This window comes from Pararge aegeria, chromosome 26 (assembly GCF_905163445.1).
Source record: "Pararge aegeria chromosome 26, ilParAegt1.1, whole genome shotgun sequence".
NCBI lineage: Eukaryota > Metazoa > Arthropoda > Insecta > Lepidoptera > Nymphalidae > Pararge > Pararge aegeria.
The window spans coordinates 3666781-3694009 of NC_053205.1; the positions used below are offsets into that span (position 1 = coordinate 3666781).

Sequence of the window (27229 nt, forward strand, 5' to 3'; positions counted from 1 at the left end):
CATTACTAAACCAACGTTACCTACTGTAGCGGTCTCCACATTATAAACTAAATGGCGCCACAAAAATCCTGCATCGCGCTAGCGAAGTGTTCACGAAGAATGCCTATGTATACAACTACCAAAAATGAATGTTCGGACCTCAGTCCCCGAGCACGATCACCCGCTCGGAGGAAGATCTTCCTATTGTTACGATCGAGCGTATCACCATAGCTCCCGTACTACGAGCGTATCACCATAGCTCCTGTAGTACGAGCGTATCACCATAGCTCCCGTACTACGAGCGTATCACCATAGCTCCCGTACTACGAGCGTATCACCATAGCTCCTGTAGTACGAGCGTATCACCATAGCTCCCGTACTACGAGCGTATCACCATAGCTCCCGTACTACGAGCGTATCACCATAGCTCCCGTACTACGAGCGTATCACAATAGCTCCCGTACTACGAGCGTATCACCATAGCTCCCGTACTACGAGCGTATCACCATAGCTCCCGTACTACGAGCGTATCATCGTAGCTCCCTACCTAATAAATACTTCCTGATATATCTGTTTGAATACCAAAGATTGTTTTATAATTAAATCTAAGAAATTAAAATGGATTTCCGTATTTCTACTGTTTATCTTTTTTAATCAACCCTATATTATTTTTAATCGTACCAAAGACAATTGGCGCCAAATGCACATTGCAGGAATATTTTTTTTTATAAATTACATCATAGTTCATTAATCATAGTTCAAAGTCAAAACTTTTTCTGAATAGGTAGCCAGACACTTTTGATGCCTTCAAACATATTTTTCTTATGTAGTGTAGATATTATTCCTATATTTGTTTACATAAAAGAGAAGCATCCAAACGCACTGTTCTTACCATAGACAGAAAATACGCGCTAAAACAACTAGACAAATAGAAAGCGAAAAAAAAGCATACAAAAACTTATCACAGACAATTCGCGCCAATAAAACTTCAGAGAAAGAAAAGGCAGACTAACAATCACGAACACTAATTAATCTAACATTCCATATTCAAAATACGAACCTTTCGTCGCACCTGCAGTGCATTAACGTATTTACACGCCAGTTGTACAGGCCGTACTTCTTCTCCATACCACCGATCCAGAAGGGGCACCTCAAGTCGTGGACCCTGCAACACCTGTCGGTCCTCGTGTATCCCCCCAGCTGGGAGTACCGCGTCGCGGAGTAACCCTTGCCGCACCATTTGGTGCCAGGCACCCGAAGAAGCTCCATAGAGTCGCGTTTTTTTCTGTTAAATTTTTTTTTGACAATACATAGGTATACAAGTCGAAAGCCTCGCGAATAATATATCACAAAATTTCTTGTATTTGTTTTTAATACAATGGACATAAAGTATAACACTGACAGCTTTTTTTTGTAAAATCGGCTTTCTTTTTCTTGCATACTCTAAGCTAAAACACACCAAAGTAACTCGTGTTTATATTCTCATTGTACCAAAATTTAGGTTTTTTTCTATTTACCACTTGTCAAAGGGTATAATGACCTCTTCCGTTCCGACCACCAACAATGAAATACTTTTTTTTTAATGTCTAATCGTTAAAATTTTAATGTAAATTGTGTAATTCTGTGTAAAATGCGTTAAAGCATCTAGTGATATAATAATAACTGACGTTCTAAAGTGTATTTACGAGTTTAGATCACAAGTTTTATAGCTTTATTGGTCACAGCTCTGCATAAAGGAACACGTCACCTAAACTTTATGTATCTCTCTCGTATCTCTAACAAACTACAGGACCACGTGGTCTTAAATACAGGCAATACTGTTTCATTATAATATACTGTTTCAGTTAGGCCATACTTCGACCAATACAAAACTGAGTAAAGCCATGAGTACCAGCTAAGCTATCAGCTTGTGTGCGAAATATGTATGCCTCGACCTTTATTTCCAGAAGCCTGCGTTCAAGGCTGCTAGGACATAGGCAACTATAAAAAACCGTCGACCTACCTTTAAAACTATAAAGAATAGCTGGCGTGACTACATGTAAATAATTTTATTTTAATTTATTTTATTTATTGTCTTTTCGAGAGAAGTAATCAGTACTATTACACATAAGAGTAATGCCGTATTTTTATCACATAAACCTATACTTAGTTATACGATAAAAACCACAAAATGCTTAGGGATCAACTTCTAAGCGCAAATTACATTACAAAAATAAAATTAAGGAAAAAAAGTCAGAAACTTAGACTTTTTACATGCAAATTTTGACGTGAATAATGTCCGTCTCACTTTATTTGCTGTTGGAAGTAATTTTGATAGTACGTTATATAACATGTTCTGTTTATAATTGCCATTTTTTGGTACACAAATTATTACCAATATTAGTTTTAAATGAATGTAACTTTAACAAATTCTTCTTCCGATCCAATGCCCACGCAATTATCTACTTCGTTTCCGTTTAGCGCATTTACTGGCTTTTTCTATTTCTGCTCGGCTCCTTGGGGTAGTCGCGTATAATAAATAGCGTTTAATAAATATACTACAATCTTTCTCAAGAATTGAGCTTTAAAATAGGCAAAACAAAATTACTGAGATAGTTCCTGAGATTAGCGCATTCGAGCAATTGTTTTTAAGCTTCATTTTGTTAGGAAAATAATATGCCTTGTATTGGTATTTCTTTTAAGCACGGTATTACAGAACTTTTTTAATTCGAAGAACGAACAATGTCTTCTCCTAGGCTAAAGTAATGTTTGTATATTCATAGATTCATAGATTATGAGAGGCGCGTGTAAAACCTACTTTGTCGCAGTACAGTAAAGACGCTGTTACCAGCCAATTTATTACATTTACATTTCCAGTTAAAAACAACTTTGTATATTTTGCCGCTTTAATTATTATTGGACATAAAACTTCCATTGGCAGGACGTAAATCAAGTCCTTATCCTACCAGTTAAATTTAGAACACTTTTAGTGCCAAACACGAAGTATTTATTTTAACGTCATAATATATATGTCAGTGAGAAAGTACTGTATAAAAAGATACGCATTTTTGGTAAGCGTGAATTTGGTTTTTTTATTCCACTTCAAATAAGCCCCCACAGCGATCTCTCTAATGTCGTAGCGGGCTAACAGTTATGCAGTTATATTGAACATTTTATTGTTTAGTAGTCGCTGAGAGCTCTGCATTCGAAATTGTAGACGGGTATGTATGCTTGCGCATGTTATGAAGATGAAGAGACTACCTTGAGGTAGAGAACTACTACTTGAGGCTCTCACTGGAGCTCCCTATGAGACTCTTGCAATGCTATATTTGGCCTGTAGTACTTTATGGTTGCGAGGCAAGGACATTTGACGCTGAAGAGAACAGAGTTGGTCAGAACCATCAAGCTACGTAAGATTTCGTACCTAGGTACATATTGCGATACGATAGTGTTGGGAAATAGGGAATGACAGCACTTTATCTGTGATAAGCCAGACCATTATATTAAATATATCAACAAACCAAAGTTTCTATACTCATTGATAGTATATTCATAGTGCTATGAAAATAGAATCCTTTACTAGATTCTCAGAGAAAAAGATATGATCTATGGCAGTGACAGGAGTTTGACAAGAACGATTGGCGGGAAAAAAAAGTTAGCACAGATTTGAATTAATTCACGAAAGGTACAGTACGATTCAAACGTAAGTGAGCCCACACACATTTTGGGTGTCCGGTGTAGAGCACGTCTGCTAAGTTCACGCAGACGCATTTAAGTTTGAATCGTACTGTACCGAAGGCTACAAATCGTAATAATGGGGAAGATTACAAGAAAAGTCCATGCTACGAAATATACGGGAGTGGACCGGACTCAAGACCGTCGGTGAATTCTACCGTTAAGCCATGGTCAGGGAAAAGTTTAAAAAACTCACTGGTGACCTTTTCAGTTATGGGGAGGCATTTGAAGAAGTAGAATTCCTCATGGCTTATGGCTCCGTTACATTGACAAAATGCAAGCCAACTGTGTTTTTTATGCAGTCTCAATAGACTTGAATCGTGCTGTAAACGTGAAGTTGATAAAACTTCACATCGACTGCAAGAACGGTTCCGAGACCTGCGCAGTTGGTTTGCAGTTACAATGCGTATTGGATAGAAGCAGGCGTTACTTTGCGGCAATCCATGATATATTAACAAAATTAGCAGGAGCAGGAGAATCTGTATGTGTCAGTGTAATTTATAATGTCTTCAATCCTAATACTCCACACCAAACAGAGCTTCGGCAACGTACCCTCTACGCACGTTTCGCTCCGAAACCGGAGCAACCTCAGGAGATGTCGACTTCCTGTAAATTACACCATACAGATTCTCCTGCTTTTCGCTGAGTATAGCAAATTAAGCTCAATTTCCATAATAGTTACAAAGCGGTTATGCCAACCGCACAAATATTTAAAATCTGTGACATTGATTATGTGCCTGATAAGAAAGGAGGGGGCTATGCACGGATTTCCTGAACGTAATCACATTCGAAAAGAGGAGAACGCAATACTAAAGGGCCACATAGTTAAAGGTCTGATACAGCTTGCCAAGGTTTTCAATTAGTGGCCCAGAACTGAAAAAAGTAGCATTAATGAACCCCCAACAGTTGCATAGACTACAAAAAGGTTTTATGGAACACAGACGATTAGCTAGTGGCTTCTAATGTGTTTTTTTTTATTCAACTTCAAATTAGCCCTTGACTCCAATCTCACCTGGTGGAAAGTGATGCTTCACCGCTGGACAGTTGCAGACCAATGTTTAATCAATTAAAGCTGCTCCCTCTACCTTGCTTATACATCTTTGAAACTGGGTGCTTTGTGCAAAAGCATAAGGCATTGTTTACAACGGCCAGTGATGTTATGTTAGAAATCCCAATCGTTTAGTTTTATAATACCTTCCCAAAACTAAGTTTTTTGATAAAAATTGTGTTATGATGTGTATTAAAAAGTATATAATAAAATACCTAATTATATGAAATCATTAGCAATTAATCAATTTCAAAGTAAATTATTTAAATGGCTTAATGTGTACAATATTTATGACATCAAAGAATTTTTTGAATTAAAACTTAATAATGACGTATAATTTGGTAATAATTGAAATTGAAAATATTCAGTCTAAGATGGTAGCGGGCTAACCTGTCAGGGAGTATGGTTGTCATGTTACTTGCCACGTATAGCTTAAAAACCTTCAAGGCAATTATACGCAATAGACAGCTTTCTAGGCTTGCGCGACTTCATAATTGCTTCAGACATTAGGGTTTATAGTATTGAAGCGCAAGGCTTCATATAAAAAAAAAAAGCTTCCGAAACCTTATTCTTTTCTAACCTTCTATCCTCTATAAACCGAAGAAACTCTTAAGTGGGAATTTGCAGAGAGCTCACTGACTTTTCACTCATTATATGGTTGAACCTTTGGTTAAGATAAGCGATGATTTTTCGAACGGAGAAAACTACACGACTAGCGTGGACTGGGGACAAATTTTCTTTCACAGTTATATCAACTCTCAGAGAATTGGCGCACGTGTGGAAATAATATCCAAATAATATACGCATGCTTTGGCAAATTTTATTATTTGTCAGGGAATGTAATCGGGGGATATAATTTTTGTCTCCTGTCTATGCTTGCCGTACTGTACGTTCTCTCTCGTCAATTGTTTTAATGGTTTCATTTTCGGTTAGTTGACAATCATAATCCATTGTAGTTAGGAGATTTTTTTTTCGACATAGTTAACTTAAAAAAGCGGGTAAACTAAGCTCGGCTGCCTACGCAGTCAGAAAAATTAGACAGATTACTGACGTTGAAATAGCTAGGCTAGTTTATTTTGCGTACTTTCATAGTGTTATGTCCTATGGAATCTTGTTATGGGGTAAAGCAGCTGATATCGAAACTATATTTATATTGCAGAAAAGAGCTGTACGGTCAATATATAAACTTAAATCACGCGAATCCCTCCGTGAGAAGTTTAAAGAAATAGGCATACTTACTGTAGCTTCACAATATATTTATAACAATATAGTATTTGTAAGACAACATATTAGTCTTTATAAACAAAAAGTGGACATAAACAGTCGACTTACAAGAAATGGTCATAAATTAGTGTCATCTGCATATCGTCTGCGTAAGGTACAGGGATCATTTGTGGGATTGAGTATACGCTTTTATAATATGATTCCTAAGGTGATTTTGGACCTGCCAATGCACAAGTTTAAAGAATTTGTTAAAACACATTTATTAGAGCGAGGTTACTATACAATTGATGAATTTTTTAATGATAAGGTTGCTTGGAAGCATCCGGTTCCGCTTTCAGCTCTCACAAGATAGAAAAATGAATGTTAAAATACAAAATGTAAATTGTTGATGTTGGAAAAGAGCAACTGCTGAGTTTCTTGCCGGCTTCTTCTCGGTAGAATCTGCTTTCCGAACCGGTGGTAGAATCACTACAAACAGACAGACTTGACGTTTCAAAAGTGCTTATATTAGGCCTACTTGAAATAAATGAATTTTGAATTTGAATTTGAAAAATAACGCTTGGCAACTTGGTCTAAGAATAAACTTAGCCGGATGTTCTTTTGTTTCTCACCATTTCATATTGTTACTTAAAACTATATTGAACCCATTTTAGAACAATTCATCGCAAAGCTTTTTATCACAGGGTCTTGCTTTGAACTTTTGAGAGCATGCCAGAGAAGGCTTCTCGGCGTTTCCCGGTACTAATAAAAACCATCCAAACTGTTACCACTTCCCAAAAAACCAAGCGTCCAAACTTCCCAAGCGTGACACACTACCAAAAAAATAAAAAAATAAAATCATAGACAAACCTCCTATCGCATCGGCAGTGCGAGATCGTAAACGGGCTGAGGTTGAAATACCCGAATCTTCGCTTGAAAGCGCCGATGTTCATCCGACAATTGTCATGTGCCCTACAGCACCTATCTTCATTTCTATCTGGCCCCAATTCGTTGTACGTCGTCGCCAACTGCCCCGCACCGCACCATTTTGTGCCCGGCATTATGAAATTCTCCCTGAGCGATCTGCGGGACCTGTCATCCGTTGTCTATGGTTAGTTTTACGACTGACCAGGCTGTATGGGTTTTGATCTTTGCCTGCCAGAGGATAAATTGATAAAAACAACAATATGTCTATGTTTAAAATGGCGGGAACTTAGATTTTTTTTAAAGCGGTACCAATCCAAAATATGCAAAAGCATTCACTTATTCAGCCTATTGGATTGAATAAATATAGCGATGAGATATTAATATACAAGTATGTATAAGTAGTTTTTTCAATTAGACATAATAATGAAATGAAAATAAGCATTTAAACCCCAAAGCGCGTGAAATAACGAGTGAGATATAGAAAGAAGTGTTATTAACAAATCTTGTGCAATATATTTAAACACCTATCTATAACATCTGAAACTCTATAATATTATGTACCTACAATTTGTTTGCATACATATAACATACAATTTTATATACTTAATATATGTATCTAATAGTACATAAATAGATTTACGTGCTATTAGTATGACAAATATCTTTATATATATATTTCTTGTGTGCGTGTGTATGTCACTGAACTCCTCCTAGACGGCTGGACCGATTTGAATGGATTTTTCGGTATGCGTTTGGGTGGCACCCTGGATATTTTATGTATTGTCTGCCGTGTTGTATTGGATAGCACCGGCTCGACATTCGCACGATATCAGACGCGTCCACTCTCGCCTAAGCTCTCGTGTAACTAACGCGGTGCGCTCGAGACAGTATTGTGTGTACAATGTATGTTTGTGTATTGATGTGTATGTAATATAATTAAAAAAAATGATATTTGACGGCCGATTTGCGCAGTTTGCAGCAGCCCTGCTTTCTGAGCCCAGGGCCGTGGGTTCGATTCCCACAACTGGAAAATGTTTGTGTGATGAGCATGTATGTTTGTCAGTGTCTGGGTGTTTATTTATTTATTTTTTATTTAAACATCTTTATTGCGTAATAAAGGAGAAATTACAAATATAGTTAAACAAAAAAATTAAAAGCAAAAGGCGACCTTATCACTAAAAGTGATCTCTGCCAGGTAACCTTACCGATAGTACACAACAAAACATGAGAGACGGGAAATCGCAATTAAAATAAACAATACATAAATTTACACACTTAAGTACATACTACTAATAACTAATATAATAAATTATTAAAAGAGATAAATAAAATAAGATATAAATAAACATATATATATATATATATATATATATGTTTATATGTGTATTCTAAGTATTTATGTACATTATTCATAAAAATATTCATCAGTTGTCTTAGTACCCATAACACAAGCTACGCTTACTTTGGGGCTAGATGGCGGTGTGTGTATTGTCTTAGTATATTAATATTTATTTATTATTTTATTTATTTATTTAATATTTAATGTATATTATATATTCACAAAAACTACAGTTTAGATTCACAAATCAGCCCGACAGATAGCGCTGGGGTCAGCTAGTATTATATAATTTTTTTATCAATACTTTTCCTATTGTTCTATTGAGTTCCGCGGGCAACAGTTAGAAATTCAAACGTTTACGAAACATCTAAAACTGCGTTGTGTGAGCGATTTTTGGTAGGGGAAAAACCTATGGGTTCACGTAACCAAAGATTTCGACCTTCTCGCGACTTAACGTACCAGAATGGTGACGCGTAGTATAGCGGCCGGTGTACATGTATGCATATAAACACTAATACATAGTATACAACGTGCAAAGGAAAACCGAAATAATACTACACAGGATTAGAGGTACATTATGTACTGTCTCTGGGACTTTTGTGAAACGAAAACGCTTATAGTTTTTGAGTAAACCACTGCCATAGTTTTTACTGAAATAAATGAGATACAGTTTAAACAGCTACTGTCACTTCATTAGGTAAGCGTCGCGTGCGTAAGTATTATGCGCGTGTCGGTCTTTTATCTTCAAATGGTTGTCACAATTTTTTTTTTAATAATATTTATGAGTGTTTTTACCTACACTTGGAGGCTTCTGTCTCTTCATTAGGTAAGCGTCGCGTGCGTTAGGATTATGCGCGTGTCGGTCTTTTATCTTCAAATGGTTGTCACATTTTTTTTTAATAATATTTATTAGTGTTTTTACCTACACTTGGAGGCTTCTGCCACTTCATTAGGTAAGCGTCGCGTGCGTAAGGATTATGCACGTGTCGGTCTTTTATCTTCAAATGGTTGTCACAATTTTTTTTTTTATTAATATTTATTAGTGTTTTTACCTACACTTGGAGGCTTCTGTCTCTTCATTAGGTAAGCGTCGCGTGCGTTAGGACTATGCGCGTGTCGGTCTTTTATCTTCAAATGGTTGTCACAATTTTTTTTTTAATAATATTTATTAGTGTTTTTACCTACACTTGGAGGCTTCTGTCTCTTCATTAGGTAAGCGTCGCGTGCGTAAGGATTATGCGCGTGTCGGTCTTTTATCTTCAAATGGTTGTCACAATTTTTTTTTTAATAATATTTATTAGTGTTTTTACCTACACTTGGAGGCTTCTGTCTCTTCATTAGGTAAGCGTCGCGTGCGTAAGGATTATGCGCGTGTCGGTCTTTTATCTTCAAATGGTTGTCACAATTTTTTTTTTAATAATATTTATTAGTGTTTTTACCTACACTTGGAGGCTTCTGTCTCTTCATTAGGTAAGCGTCGCGTGCGTTAGGATTATGCGCGTGTCGGTCTTTTATCTTCAAATGGTTGTCACAATTTTTTTTTTAATAATATTTATTAGTGTTTTTACCTACACTTGGAGGCTTCTGTCTCTTCATTAGGTAAGCGTCGCGTGCGTTAGGACTATGCGCGTGTCGGTCTTTTATCTTCAAATGGTTGTCACAATTTTTTTTTTAATAATATTTATTAGTGTTTTTACCTACACTTGGAGGCTTCTGTCTCTTCATTAGATAAGCGTCGCGTGCGTAAGTATTTTGTGGAGAGGCACAAAAAGAGACAAGAGAGAGAGAGACCGGGTGTTTCAACAGTATTTTCGTAATCTGGTTACACGGTTTATACTAAAAGTATAATATATATCGACTGTAGCATCTTGTGATTTCACGTCACCGTCATTTCGAGCAGTAAATGAATTTATGTTGACTACTTGAAATTGATTCGGTAATTCTTATTTCAATTGATTGTTAATTTGTAAAATCATCAGGTACATGTACAACCAATCTACAGGTACATGTATCCGTTTTGATCGTTGCTTATTTTTGTATCTTATTTTATTTTAATTAATATTTTGAATGTATTTAAATTTTACTAATTAAGTATTTTTTTTTTTTTCAATGTATGTTACCCGATTACTCGAAAACGACTGAACCGATTTGAAAAAATCTTTTCTGTTTTAAAGGCCATACTTTCCAGGTGGTCCCGTTTAAATTTGATAGAAATCGGTCGAGCTGTAATTAAAAAATCAACAATAATGTAACCCAATGCAGCAAATTATTGCCTACAAAGTTCATTATTGGGCGTGCGCTGAGAAAAGTGCGCTGAGATGATACATAAAAAATATTGACTACTTGATTAAAGTACTCATTATTACCTACAAAAAAATCCGCGAGGGAATATATCTAACTATCATATTTAGGTCACAATAGTAGCGTTTATGTTCTAAAATTTAATTAGATCGCCGGTAGAAACAAGTATTTTTTACAAGTGCTTTTTAGTTCCTGGGCGTATGTTAAAGTCGGGTTTTTGACGTGAGAACGTCTTATAAATTGGTTTGCCGGGTGACACTTCAAGAAACTGCGTTACGCTCCGCTCACGTTATGCGCTCACAATGAGAGCGAGTGAGAGGCACGCGCCCGCCTAAGAGCGAGAGAGACAGACATAAAAAGTGAAAGGCACGCGTCCCTTTGTAGTAAACGCTGTTTCATTGTACGCAAATGTATTGCAAGTTATTGTATGTATATTTGTATATAAATACGTATGTATGTGTAAAGGTAAAAATAAAATTTTGTTAATATGAAATTCAGTGCGAGATTCTTTGTATAAATAAATGTTTTAAATTGTTACTATTATTTCATCCTTCTTCCTACTATACGAATGAATATTCACATTAAAATTATTTTACCACTCAAAGTCGTTGTCACGTAAAACTTTCGCCCGTATACCGACTTTACAGGCAACCAATTTTTTTTCCTATTCTAGTTACCATGGAAACTAAATAATAAACATTACATTTATCATAATAGTTCGAGATACTCTACATCCACCTCAATCTCCCGTAGGCTACTTTTAAGAAGTTACACTTCCGCCGTGTATGAATAAATTGCACAGGATTTTTAATTTACCCTTTCATATAGTATAAACCTTTATTCAGCTAAATAAACTCTTTTTGTGTATGTTTCGACAATCGTACTTAAGGAGTAAACTCCAGTCGTGCGTCGGAGCTGACACACACTTTAATATTTTATCCTCTCCCCGGGGAGATAATTGTCTCCATGCTAGCCTTGCTGAAGGTCAAAATTCAAAAAAATTCAAAATTCAAAATTCATTTATTTCAAGTAGGCCTAATAAAAGCACTTTTTTTTAATTTATTAAAACCACATTATTTTGAAATCCATTTTTGGAAGTTATGCCCATAACTTCTTTATTGCAATGTATGCAATGTATATGGTAATATGATTTTTAAAATGGCATCCGCATTCATGTACCATTTAGCCACTATGCTATGTATGACTATATCAAGTTATTGACGGCATGCCATAAAAAATAATCGGTCAAGTGCGAGTATGATCTGAGTGGAGATTTTTTTTTTGTTACGCATGACGTTTTGAAATTGGTTGTAGTTGGCTACAGCATTGGTCGCAGCTGGTAAGAATCTAAATCGAGCCGGTTTGCATGGCTATAGGTATAATTATACCTATAGTATGCCATAAAAATAGGTATAATTTCGATTTCCGATTCATCGATGTGAAATTCTGTTTTTTACAAATTACGCGAGAACCATTGTTTTATATCGGTGTAATAAACATTGCCATGATATGCCCATAGAGTTAGACGTAGATAATGAAAAGATAAATCCCATATGAGGTAGGTACTTTCTCAAATGTTAGAAGCATAGTTGTGTGAAGGGCCCTTATTTTTTTTAATATATTAATAGCGGGCAAACGGGCATGTAGGTCACCTGATGTTAAGTAATCACCGCCACCTATGAACATCTGCAGCACCAGAGGAGCCACCGATGCGTTGCCGGCTTTTAAGGAGTTTGTGTATTCGCCCCTTAAATATATATATATATATATAGTCCTCTTATATTTATAGTTTTATATAATTTAGTTTTATATAATTTGATGATATTTTAACTGTAGCCAGGTGTGCTACAGACGTAAAAATTAACAGTTCTCGTATCCAGAGACAGTGTCAAAATCACGTCAGTGCGTTTCGTTTCGGTTAACATTTTAATGACATATAGAATAAGTTTTAGCCACAAACGTAAAATGTATAAGTGTATTTTTGTAGTGCGAGGTTTTAGCCACAAAAGACAAATGCAGGTGCGATTTCGTAGTGCGAAGTGCGGAAGAGGTCACAGCATCCGGAAAAAGAAAAAAAATCCTTATGGTACCCAAAGTGTAGACTTGTACTTAAGGAAAAATATAGACGGAATAATAATGGGACACTGCACCGGTGAGTAGAGAGAAGCCAGTTTTACAAAGAAAGCTGTGGAGCCATTGGTGCTAATTCACATCCAATAAGCACCATTTGGTGCTATCGAACTTCGTCTAAAATTTTCCTTTAATCTGTGCGTGACAATCACAATTATATATGAGTGAATTGTGTAAGTTACACAGTAATGACAAAATATTGCGAAATCCAATTATTTCGATAAGTAATTAAAAACAGGTGAAAATCTTGTAGATTTTAAGTAAGATAATTTTTTTTAAATATTGATTAAAACAATATACGAAATGAATTAATTCATGGGTTTGGAAGGAAATATTTAAAAAAGTATGTTTTCTGTAACAAATTAGATTAAATACGATACGAATAAATAAGATTTCGCAATTTAATGACGATTATATTTAAACTTATCTCTTAAAATCCTGATTACGGATAAAAAAGCAGGAATTACTTACTCACGATTTACACTCATTTTAGAAAAAAAAAATTAAACGAACTTTTTAAGTTCATCTCATTTTATCTTTTACACGGCTAAGGAGGTTACGAATCGTTTGTTTAGTGGCCATTGATTGTCTATGGCAACACGCATATGCGTTGACAGCTGAATTTTGCCGCCATAATTTACGTCATTTACTGTAATCCAAGGATCTTAAGTCATAAGTTTATATCTCAGTTTAATAACTGACTTGTTTCAAAGCACACATAATAATTAGTGCTGAGGGCTGATTTTTAGATTGCTAAACAACCTAACAGAGGAACAAATCGGAATAAATATGATAGATTTTCTATAAACAACAAAAACTTCAAATTAATTCCTTAGTCAAATATTATAGTTTGGCTATTAAAAAGTCAGCCCTGAAGTGCCATCCATAAATTAAGTCACACTTTAAGTAAGTGACATATCGCGTCGGACGAAAAGAATTGGGGGAGAAAGAGTCATTAAAAATTCGCGATCTCGTACACCCATCATAGAATAAAAATACACTCATTAAAATCATTGACAGACATAAACACAGACACATATGAGCGAGTGCCTGACGCTTTATATTTTTCTTCTCTTTCTTGTAACAAGAGGCTGAACTTAAAATATCACTCTGCCCTTCCAAAATATTTTGGAATCTGTGGCTGCATAGAGGGTATGCACAGAGTATGCAGATGATATAAAATAAAGAAAAAAACGTGTGTGTACTTATGTACACGCGATATACGTTATACTTCTTTGGCGTAAAAGGATAAAAAATCTTTTCAAAAATGTTATCTTTCGCCTTATTCTGCGTTCGTAGAAAAAACTACTCTAACAATAGAAAAAGGTATTTAATACATTTTCTAGTCTCTATCTCATTATCGCAAAACTTAGTTTCATCATTAAAATTTGAGATTTTTGTTTGTACAATTGAATCAAAGTCAAAAGTCAAAAATATCTTTATTCAAGTAGGCCCACAGGTGGCACTTTTGATGCGTACATAAGAACCACACGGTAGTGAGATGATGGCGATAACCACATTCGTAAATTTAAAACTAAAGCTACGAGGGTTCCAAACGCGTCCTGGTCTAAGAAGAAGCCCAAAACAAACTTAGCCGGGTGTTTAAATTTTAATCAATTTTAATCAATTTAATCATCGGAATGAGCCCGCAGATTTTGACATTTCCAAGGGTACAAACTTGTATTGAAAAACAAAATTGTGCCTATAGCTAACTTCAGGGTGTCGGTTTTTCGTGACGGTGTACGCATCGTAAAAATTTACTCTCATCATTTTTCCCTAACGCGCCAAAAGAAGTATAACTTCAAATATCTCCAGTACAAATTATAAAAACTTGAGGTACTTTTTATAACTCTTACAATGCCAATCATTAGGTTCTATATAACGCGTACCGACACCTGAATAGCGTCACTTCGCAAAGGACTTTAAGAATTACGAAATCCCTATGACATAGTTTATGAATGGCCCAAGTGAAAAGTGTTATTTCAAGAAGTGTTTATTATAGATTATATGTGACGTCACAAAGAATCAAATCGTTAGATATGCTATAGAATTTAATAAGACATCTCATCCAAAATGTTCAGATGACAGTTTTCTTTTATAGGTATAATTGGTGGCCCAGATGGCCTACGTGAAACCATCGCCTATAAACATAATCATCAAACATCGTCTTTTAACCTGAGCGTAGGTTAACCCTCATGTGTTTGTTATATACCGGCAATCACCCGCTTCAGGCCAGAACGTAGCATTGCTGCTTTGCAGCAGAAATAAGTAGTACTTCTCGAGCTCTCTCACAAAAAGCTCTTCAACGTCCCAAGCTTTAGTATTGAATTTATTAGTACTATCCACAGACCGCATTAGGTGCTCTGATATAAGACGAGAGACCAAAGCAAGAGACGCCATAAAGCTAATTCTGCAACTTAAATGGAGATGGGCAGGTCACATTCAAAGATGTCAAGAATTGAGTAGATGGACAAAAATTATTACCAACCGGCATCCCATGGATTGGAAGAGAAGACCCGGTAGGCCATTGAAAAGATGGGAGGACGACATCGCGAAAGTTGCGGGTAAGACATGGAGTACTCTTGCAAGGGACAGGTGCAAATGGAAAAATATGGAGGAGGCTTTTACCGCCGCTGGCGGTCCTTACGTAAATTAGATAGTATAAGTACAATAAGGGCAATATATAACTTAGCTATGAAAACATTGAAATAGAAAATAAGAATTTAGGATTAAGGAAAATTGTATTTAACTCTATTATATTTAGCCAGTAAGGTACTTAATTTTAAGGAATGTAAATAAAGCTTTGTTATTATTATCCACAGGCAAGAGTAAAAAAAGGATAGATAGTACTACTAAATTCAATCTGTCATTTGATGATTTTGGATTAGATCGATTATTAATTTCGGACAGCCCGCTGTATTTATTAAAGTTTGTTCATTTGAAGGTGACATCAGTGTTTTTTATATTAAAACATGATTTGCGATTTAAATCTTTGGATCATATTAGTAAAAATCTTAGATTAATGTTTGGTCCGTGATGGATTAGACCGCTACCATCTCAGACTGCATCATTACTTCAAGAGATGGTAAGGCTAACTTGTTAAGGTCAAAAACGTGTAGAAAAAACATAAAAACTGACTCGGGTACGCCAAATCTGGGGTAGTATTTCTAGCCGCGTAGTATTACTTGTATAATATTTTTGGGGGTAAGACCAAGCATCAATCTAAGAGAAAAGAGAAAAAATCGAAAAGTTTTATCATTAAAAACCCTTAAATTTGAGAGATTTTCAGTTTGACGTTGTCTTTAAAAGTTAGGTAATCATTAAACAATTTAAATAAAAAATGCTTATCGATTGTTTCCATTTTTGTTTTACTCTGTGGCAGGTATGCCAATATAACAAAAAACTAACCTTTGTAAGCTATTTTCGCTGACTTTATTCCTATTTTTCATCATCAACGTTAGTTCTTCGTGCCTCTCAAAGCATTCCGTTTTTAATTTGTCATAATTGAACCACCTAGCGACATCTGTTGGTAGCTTCTCGCCGTTTTTTAATATGCGAAACGTGACATTACCGAAATGGCGGTAATATCTCTCGTCGCCGAAATTCCTTGGTGTTTTTTCGAGTATTCTGTAACTTTCCTCGTCTAATGCTAGTTTAAGTTCTTTTCTCAGTGTTTTAATGAAGTCTCTTGATGATTTTGATGCTGTGACGTATTCGCAGTCTTGAAGGTAGCCATTTGGCGTGTATATCAACTGGACAAGATGGCGGCCATCTGACAGCTGACGGAGTTTCAGGCCGCTTCTGGAACCAAGAAAAAAACATTTACAATAGAATATCTTTATTTGCTGGAATTTGGTTCTTCTGCTCTCACAATTTTTTTGTTTCCCTTTAAATTTAACTAATTTAAAAGTATGCAAACGTTTTCCTAAATTAAATCTATGATAATGTCATAAACAATTTTTTTTGTTTGTTTGTTTTTAATCGACCAACTCTGAAACTACAGAATCAAATTTTATTTTTATCACACCATTTGCAGTATAGAGTTATGTTATGCAGTAGTAACTTATGCTATATTTTATTTCAGTGATAGTAAGATTTCGGTTTAAAATAATGGTACTCGGAAGAAAAGCTACCGAGCTGTTAAATGGTACGTCATTAATACGTACGGTATACCTGAATGAGATTTTATATTAATTTTCTTGTTTTATCAACTCGGATAATAATAAACACATGCATTTTTCGTGGGCGCAATTAAAAAAAAAACATGGCGGAAGCCATTTCTACTAAGTTAAACGAAATAGATACACAGATATCTAAAGATATCCCTTCTCTCTAATCATGTTTGTAATGTTGGAACTCGATGAATAATTTACTTTCACATAATGCAATATTTTATAATTTTAAATGGTTTCTGCCCAAATCATGTACATTCAAACTCGTTAAAATACCTCCAGCCCACCATAACAAACTTGTGATTTTAAATTACATCAACTGCAATAGTAAACTTGATTTATTTTGAATAAAATGCTTAGAGCTACTTTTATAATTACTGTGTTTATTATTTTTTTGAGCAAATAAAACCGACTTTGCAATACAACTAACAAGGAAGATATATAGATAACTAAGAAGAAATATTTTCTGCAACATTCTAAAGTCTGTGCGACCATTATTTTTTCTCATTTTATGGTAAACGTTCAGAGCATTAGAGGTTACACAATTACTGTCAACTGCTAATCGAAACACTACTAAAGTGGAGTGGTTTTTGATGCTTCAATATTAGTCGTGTACACGGTTTCTGTACATTCTCAATTCTGTTTTTATTTCATACCCCAAAATAATTGTAAACTGACACCAATAGACTACCAAGTTGCAATGCAATAAACATATCCATTACAAACTACCCCCTTGAATTATAACTGTGTTTGATGGAGGGTTAATACCAAAGAGCACTCAATCTATTCTTTCTTCGCATTTAATGTCGAATACAAATATATTTGAATTTTCCAATCGCCATAGTTAGGCATAGAATATGAATCCTTACAAAAGGAGTAGTCAGTTTAACATCAAGACTTTTGTGCTTTGGGTTTATCTTAATATTACTTTTGTAACGTCGTTGCTTTAAAATTTAGCTCTTGACTAAAAGTCAAAGTCAAAAATATCTTTGTTCAAGTAAGCCCATAGGTGCAGTGGTCACAGGGTTTTTGACCAGGGTATTCATAAAGAAGGCAGATGCCATAAAATGGAATAATCCTTCGCATTAATGAGTTATACAAAAATTTTAGGGTATGCAGAGCTTTTGTGCATGTATGAAGTGCACGCCACTGCATAGGTTGCACTTTTGATGTGTACATTACATGAGAAGTACATGGTAGTGATGTACATGAGATGATGGCGATAACCTAAACGTAAACTTAAAACTAAAGCTACCGGGGTTCCAGGGGGACTGCAATCTGACCTGTTGGTAAATGATGATGCTGTCCAAGATGGAAACGGGCTAACATGTTATCGGTGTGGCAGTTACTGTAAACCCTACTTGGTTTCTACGCGATATCGTACCGGAACCCTAAAGTGCTGCGCGACACGTCTTTACCCGTAGCCCACCAGACCAGCCCGGAGAAAAATCTGAAATTATAAAATTCTTAACTGTCCCTGCTGGGAGTCGAACCCGGGAACTCCCACTTAAATATACAGCACTCACCGCTGCGCAAAGGAGGTCGTCAATACTCCCGACTAATTCATATTTCAAAAATAAAAACAAAATCCAAACCAGTTCATCCGTAAGGGAGCTACGACGCCACAGGCAAAAAGACACACACACACACACACACACACACACACACACACACACACACATAAAAACCCCGGCGATTTTGCTTCGGGTATCAAACATTTCAACATTGCATAGAACCGTCCACCCTCCCTAATCCCCAAAGGACTTCTTAATGTCCCCGCTCTAGAGCTACTAATTTTATTATCGTTTAAAACGACATCAAAACATAATTTTTATGACATGTAAAAATGTACGCTTAATTGCCACAGAATTAAGAAGATATGGAAACCGAAGCTTCAAAAACCACTCCACTTTAGAATGGTTTCTCGAAAAAACGGTTAAGTCACTGCCTAACATTTAGCAGTATACAGTAATTATATTTACCTCTAATATTCTTAACGTACACCATGAATTTTTTAAATTTAAGTTTTTACGCTTTAGTTCACCATGAAATGGGAAAATGTGAAAAAGTTTGTGAGCATTTTGGGCCCACTTTTATTTCTATTATATATAAACGATCTCCCAGTAAACTTATCGTACCCATCAATACTTTTCGCTGACTATATATATAGATACCACTATCATTATTCCATGTGATGACAAGGCACATGAATCGGAAGTAAACAAATCATTAACTAAAACTATTTATTGGTTAGAAAGCAATAATTTAAGTGTAAATATAAAAAAAAACAACGTGTATGCAATTTAAAACTAAAAGAGGACATGGTACAAAATTAAATATCCCTATCTCTACTAATATTATAAATGTCAATGTAAGTTTGTTTGTTACGCTATCACGCAAAAACTACTTAGCCGATCCTCATGAAACTTTGTACACATATTCTTGGAAGTGTTAGAAGTAATATAGGATAGGTACTTTTTATCCCAACAGTAAGCTCGGTTCCATTGGGAGAGGGGATGAAAGTGTTTGACGATTTTACACCATAACTCCGACAAATTATAACCCATTGAAATAATTATTTTAAACTACACTTACAACTAAATTGAATGCCACATTAAAAAACAAAATAAAGCGCAGACGAGGTCGCGGGCAACAGCTAGTCATCTATAATAATGAACAAATTGACATCGTAAATAGTACAAAATTTTTAGGTATCCATTTTGACGAACATTGTGATTGGAAAAACCACATCGAGGACTTTTGATGCGTACAACATTAGCAACATTCCGCGGGTGTGAAGTGAACGTGCGCGCGTGTTTTCACTATTTTTGGACACAATGCATACAATAATAGCTGAATGAGAATTCTGTACGTTCTTAACTCAATGTTAATTGCTCAATTAATGTCTTTTCTAACCTAATTAATTTCTCGATGCGCTTCAAAGTTTCACTCGCTTTAGTTATGGAAAGTAGTCAGTGGCGTGCACTTCGTATATGTAAAAATGTACTGCCTACCCTAAAAATTTCATACAACTTGTATGGAATGGGAATTTTTCAATTTTATGCGATCTTCCTGCTTTGAAATGATAATTCGTATTCTTCTTTTAAATTTTTAATAGTGTTTTATATTTTTTAAAGCAATGTTGAGAATTTGAAAAAAAAAAAAAAAATCCATAAATAACAGAAAATTCTAATCATAATAAGATTTTATTTCAATGCAATGGAATTACCATTTGAAAGAAAAAATAACATTAAAAGAAACACAAATTAAATGAAATACAAACATAAAAATAATAAAATAAACATGAAATAACTATTAAGATAAATATCCCTATCCCTACTAATATTATAAATGTCAATGTAAGTTTGTTTGTTACGCTTTCACGCAAAAACTACTTAACCGATCCTCATGAAACTTTGTACACATATTCTTGAAAGTGTTAGAAGTGATATAGGATACTTTTTATCCCGACATTAAGCTCGGTTCCTTTGGGATGAGTGTTTGACGATTTTACACCATAACTCGACAAATTATAACCGATTTAAATAATTATTTTTGTACTATAGAGGTTATAGTATGTGTTTAATTTTGCCCAAACTGTGATTGGAGATAGAGGACAGAACTCCTCAGCGGACAGCAGCAAACAGCTCATTTAAAGCTCGTTAAACCCCACACGCCACTGAATGTAGCATGATATCACTGTAGCTAGTAAAAAACTAGCGGTTGCCCGCGACTTCTACATTTGTTATTGTTTTTAAAGCACCCCGTTTGAACAGTTTATTTGGGAGATATGTGTCAGTCAACAGTAGACGGCCGACTGGCGGCAGATAACCTGCTTTCTGAGTCTAAGGCCGTGGGTTCGATTCCCACAACTGGACAATATTTGTGTGACGAACACGAGTGTTCTTCAGTGTCTGGCTGTTTATCTATATATTATGAGTATTTATGTATATTATTCATAAAAATATATATCAGTCATCTCAGTACCCATAACACAAGCTACGCTTAATTTGGGGCTAGTTGGCGATGTGTGTATTGTCGTAGTATATTTATTTATTTATTTTATTATTAACTAGCTGTAGCCCGCGACTTCGTCTGGGTTTGATTTTGTTTTTTGATGTGGCATTCAATATAGTTGTAGTTCTAAAAAAAATAAAGTATTCAGTATCGCTAAGCCTTAAATGACGGGTTTGCTGAGGAGTTCTGTCCTCTATCTCCAATCACATTCATCAGATCTACACGAAATTTGGGCAAAATTAAACAGATATTATATATAACCGTACAAAAGTAATTATTTCAATCGGTTATTATTTGACGGCGTTATGGAGTAAAATCGTCAAACACATTCGTCCCCTCTCCCAAAAGAACTGAGCCTAATTTCGGGATAAAAAGCATCCTTAATTACTTCTAATACCTTCAGGAATATGTGTACAAAGTTTTGTGATGATCCGTTTAGTAGTTTTTGCGTGAAAGCGTAACAAACAAACTTACATTGACATTTATAATATTAGTAGGGATAGGGATTTAACTTTATTGCAACAAAACACAAGAAATAATACAAAGAAAAGCATAGATAAAAGAACATAGTGTTAGGGTGCAAAGTGATCTCAACATCAACATCAATACAGGGGGTCTTCTGCCACAATGAGAAGGGTTCAAGTCAACCGGAATTCGAACCCAAAACCTCGTGATATGTAGTACAACATCCTAACCACTAAAACAAACATGCCTCTTTCCACGATAACAATTAGTTTAGGAAAATAACCCTCGACGCTGTAACTCCATTCCCTTTCAATGCCACCCCTCGATCACCCAATCACGGCTCATTTAACCATTACCAACCCGATTTGGGTGATATGTGACCATTATTTTAACATTGATATGTCTTTCTTGAGGGTGGTTTGGTGACTCGTGTTTTTTTTTAATAGTAATAATTGTCTGACCGAGCAGATGGCGGAAAACCAGTTTAAACCGATCGACTTCGATTGTTGACAAAACCCCAAATTCCTCGCTGCTTTAAAATGGATGCCTCAAAAACTCAAGATGATATTATTTCGACGATAAAACATAAAACAAATACTTTACCAAAACTACAAACCAAGTCAAAGTCAAAGTATAAAATATCTTTATTCAAGTAAGCCCGGCCCATAGGTGGCACTTTTGATGCGTACATAAGAGTTACACGGTAGTGAGATGATGGCGATAACCATATTCGTTAACTTAACTTAACTAAAGCTACGAGGGTTCCAAAAGCGTCCTGGTCTAAGAAGAAGCCCACAACAAACTTAGCCGGGTGTTTTTTTTGTTATCACCATCTCACATTGTCATTTAAATTTATTAGAAGAGCAACCTGGTTAGAGCAATCATTCACACCGAAGTATGGAGGGTAGAGGTAAGGAGAGTCATCTGTGTATATGAAAAAGTGTCGTCAAAATGTATTAAATTAGGATGGCGCCACATTTGCATCAGGGTAACTCTTAAAAGAAGTGCCAAATATAAATATTGTTAGAGTAGGCTTGAAAAATAAACAAGGAAGTATGGAGATACAAGGAAGTAAGGTTATATTTACCACAATATTTTGTACAACGTAAGTTGTTGAAATTCTCAATAATTAACTACTTTAGTCGATAATGACATTAAATTTTTAACTCGGCATACTTCAATTCATCTACGATTGCTACATTCATACCATACCCTGTGCATCCACCAGCGCCATTGTGGAGGATTTTTGAACTGTTATTTAGCGCAACAACTGGACACCTTTTCAACTTTTCTCCCATATAAGATGACTCTCCTTACCTCTACCCTCCATAAACCGAAGCTTTTTTATCGATTACGTAGTCTTTTATACTTATACTTATAGTAATATTACTTCACAGGATTTAGAGGTACATTATGTACTGTCTCCGAGACTTATCTGTGAAACCGAAACCTAATAGTTTTGAGTAAGCCCCTGCCATAGTTTTTACTAACAGAAATCAGATACAGCCCCAACATCACATGCAAAATTTAAATAATTAGGAAAACAAACAGTCGGGATGGTCTCACACATGTGAGGGAGATGAGCTGCGGTGTTCCACAGGGTTCCGTGCTAGGGCCACTTTTATGGAACTTGGCATACGATGCTGTTCTTCGGGTTAGTCTACCCCCTGGTGTGCATCTAATTTGTTATGCAGACGACACTATGGTTCTGACAGAAGGGAACACTTTCGAGAAGACGCTAAGTCTTGCAGAGGTCGGTCTGGCAAGAGTAGTCACCAAAATTCACGGACTGGGACTTAGGGTAGCGCCCCACAAAACCGAAGCATTATGGTTTCATAAGCTTCCCAGGCGTTTGGAACCACCCAGCACATCAGTTCGGGTTGGTGATGCAGATGTCCAAGTGAGCAAGCATCTAAAGTACTTGGGGCTGACCTTGGACGGCCGCTGGGGCTTCGAGGAACACTTCGAACGCTTGGTTCCTCGAATACAAAAAGTAGCGGGTGCAATGCATGGTCTGCTGCCTAACCTCGGGGGACCGCAGGAAGGAGTCCGACGACTTTACGCTGAAGTAGTGAGATCAATAGCCCTTTACGGGTCGCCAGTTTGGTCCAAAAGGCTGTCTAGCGTTCAGCGCCTCAGAACAAAACTAAACAGCGTGCAACGCAAGATGGCCATCAGGGTAGCGCGAGGATATCGAACGATATCATTTGAGGCGGCAACAGTTCTGGCTCGTTGTCCGCCTTTTGATATTTTGGCGGACATGGACGCAAGGATATATGCTGAAAGTCGCACTATTAGCCAGAGGAGTACGGACGCAGAGGTGGATCCCAAAGCGCTCAGACAGCAAGCGCGCCAACAGGCCATCACCATTTGGCGGGTGCGTCTTGAGCAGGAAAGAAACGCTCGCCAACGCACTGTTGGTGCGATACTCCCAAACTTTGAGGCCTGGTTGGCAAGAAGCCGTGGAAATGTCACCTTTAGACTGACACAGGTACTCACTGGGCATGGTTGTTTTGGGGAGTACTTGTGTCGGATCGGTCGCGAGGCAACACCGCGATGTCACCATTGTGGGGAGAATCAGGACACAGCACAGCATACCCTTGCGGAGTGTTCTGCTTGGAACCCAGCGCGTTGCCCTAGTCAGTCACGTAGGGAGCGACCTTTTTCCCTCAGCAGTAGTAGTAGCAATGCTTGCAGAGGATGAAGCATGGATTGCGATGGTCACCTTCTGCGAGATCGTAATGGCTAAAAAGGAGGCTGCCGAGCGCGATCGAGAGAGAGCCGATCCTTCTCGGAGACGACCGAGGCGTGCAGATGGCAATCATCGCCCAATTCCATCTGATCTTTAGTCCCAGATGAAGGGACATCGGGTCGTGTCGGACAGTCTGGGGCTGTCGCCGTTTAATACCAATTTACACGACCCGGGTAGGATAGCAGCTTGCCGTAGCCAAAGCAAGGCAAATGAGGTCGGGGGAATATTTTCTCCCGGGACGAGCTCTACATGCGCTGTACGAGGGAGGCACCGGTGCGTTCTTAGGAGATCCCGGAGCCTCCCAATTATGTGCCGAGGATGGCCACCGAGGGGGTTTTAGTGGGTAAAAATCCCACATAACCCGATCTTCTTTGAGGTCGGGTATCTTTGAAGATTTCCCCCCCGATAACAAAAAAAAAAAAAAAAAAAAAAGGGTTGTCATCAGTAAACACTTTGTATGGAAATTTGAATTGGTTTGTATGGAAATATGAATAGTAATAATAATAATAATACGTTGAGTCGACCGTTATTGTTCCGATCGTCGTTTCAGTCAATGGTCTTCTCGCGAAAAGCTTCGACCAACATCTTAAGAAGCTTTCGCTTGGTTGTTGGATCAAGGGTCGGATACAGAAGGCAGTAGTCCCCTTGGAGCCCTGACCGCCGATTGCTTGGGCATTCAAAAGCACCGCAAGCGGAGGGTGGATGTTTTTTTTATAATTTTTTTATATTAATAGTGTTTTTAATAGTGTTTTTTATTTTTTTAAGCATTGTTAAGAATTAAAAAAAAAATGAAAAAGGATAAATGATAGAAATACTAATAATAATATCTTTATTTAATCAGAAAAACGTATGCATGTCATCAGTGTGAAGCCCTGTTTCCTGCGGTAGTTTAAACTGTTTTACAGGAGGCAGTGTCTTCCCTACATCTATGGTCTTAATAACGAACGTTTGACAAATTAACAGGCCAAATTATATAAATGGAGAAAAAAATATATGCTTATTTTCATTTAATTTTTTCACAGGGTGATTTCTTATGAAATATCCGTATGCATCCTTCGAATTTATTTCGTAATTCGGTTACACGTTTTATAGAAGGCAACCTGTTTATCTACATTTTAGTTAGTTATCTACATTATACATTGACGGTCGATTGGCGCAGTGGACAGCGAGCCTGCTTTCTGAGTCAAAGGGCGTGAGTTCGACTCCCACAACTGGAAAATATTTGTGTGATGAGCATGAATGTTTTCCAGTGTCTGGGTGTTTATATACATTTTCTAAGTATTCATGTATATTATTCATAAAAATATTCATCAGCCATGTTAGTACCCATAACACAAGCTACGCTTACTTCGGGGCTAGATGGCGATGTGTGTAATGTCATAGTATATAGTATATATATATTATCATATAAACCCATTACAGGCCCACTATCTCCCAAAATAAGAAGGGGTTAAGACCGTAGTCCACCACGCTGATCCTGTACGGATAGGTGGACTACGCACACCTTTGAGAACATTATGAAGAGCTCTCAGGTATGCAGGTTTCCTCACGATATTTTCAGTCACTGTTGAAGCAAGTGATATTTAAATTAAACGCCCATAACCTAGAAACACAATTTAAAACTTGAATTTTAGATATTCGTTTACCGAATAAAACTTACCCACGCAAGTAACTAAATAAATTATTTTCATGTATTAAATAATAAAACTATATTATATAGGTAGTCTTTATTTAGTAATAATTAACGCATTTATATAATGCTAGCACTGTTTGAGCTTAAATAAATAAATAAATCTGTATTTCTCACTACTGCGCGCCATTTTACTTCGTCTTACGTTCCTAAACGCAAAATAAACAGAATTCCCGCGAATAAAGTAGACTGTAGACAGTAGAGTGACCCTGACCATAGAGTAGGGCTAATCTTTATTGCTCCGAGACACACTCGCGCGACCGCAGACGAATTGTGGCCGGCTATACTCTAATTTTAAACATTTAAACATTTGAACACTTCTCAACAGCTAAATTGCATCAGAGAGTAAATGTTTAAAACCGTTATTGAGTTCTTTTGAAGTAGCTAATTAACTGAACCCTAAAAATATATGCTAATCTTTTTTAAAAGGTTTTTAAACTGCCATCATGTTTAAATAATCGATACTTATGTTTTAAAGTGACTTTCAAAGATGCTTTTTGAAAAACGGTTTAGCTGGGATAAAAAGTAGGAAACCTGTGCCACTCTACATCTCTTCATATAACTCTATGCCAAAATAAAGTAGATTTTTTTCTTAGTTAGCGCGCATAGGAAGGACAAACAAACGAACAAACTTTCACCTTTATAATATTAAGAATAATTATAGGATCATTTGTATCTTTTTAAGAAAACCTGACATAAGATATCGCGCCCAGTTAGTAAATCAAAACCCTTTTGAAATAAACAACACGTTCTTTTAATTTGCTCTTCATCATATTATTATACTCATCACAAAGGGTTACGGTCAGTGGCGTGCACTTCATACATGCACAAAAGCACTGCATACCCAAATTATTTTAAATAACTCGTATTGGAGGGGAAATATTACATTTTATGCCGTCTACCTGCTTTATGCATACCCTGGTCGAAAACGCTGTGCACGGGTTACGGTCATAGTCCACCACGCTGGCCCAGTGCAGATTGGTGGACTCAAGACACCTTTGAAAACATTATGCAGATCATGTTGTCGATTGACGTTGTAGCGAGTGATATTTAATTACTTAAAACGCACATAACTTTTTAAAAAAGTTGCATGCTAGGATTCGAACTCGGCGCCCCAAAAATTAAGTCGGGCTTCTACCCAATGCGCTATCATCGCTAATTTACTCTTAGATGTAACTAATTTAGCATAAAAACAGCACGGTTAGCTTAGAAGTGAGACAAAATGGTATCCCCCTTCACCCCCGTTTTATAAAACACCTATAATATTTCATGTTATATGTATAACGTGCACCCAAGCTCTGAGATTGGATAAAACTGTAGGACAAGATAACTTTTCCCCGCGGAGAAAAATGTCTCTATAACCCTAATATTATCTATTGATATCACAATACAGAAGATTTTAATTCTCATGTAATGTTATTCCAAGCGTCTAATGTACAATTAGTTTTTTTTATATTTTTACTTAAAACTAGTTATTTTACAGTTGGATGAT

General features: G+C 36.4%; 1 protein-coding gene across 3 annotated transcripts in view; it reads right to left on the reverse strand.

Annotated features, from left to right (window-relative positions):
• LOC120635370 overlaps nucleotides 1-27229 on the reverse strand; it is a 109891-nt gene that overhangs the window by 27713 nt on the left and 54949 nt on the right. Inside the window, exons 3-5 of one of the 3 annotated variants that reach the window (XM_039906368.1) lie at nucleotides 16050-16442; nucleotides 6815-7036; nucleotides 1040-1264 (exon numbers count right to left, since the gene is read on the reverse strand). In XM_039906368.1, coding sequence (XP_039762302.1) covers nucleotides 1040-1264; nucleotides 6815-7036; nucleotides 16050-16442 — 840 coding nt within the window. The remainder of the gene's footprint in view (nucleotides 1-1039; nucleotides 1265-6814; nucleotides 7037-16049; nucleotides 16443-27229) is intronic. The other 2 variants (XM_039906366.1, XM_039906367.1) reach the window with 2 other exon arrangements.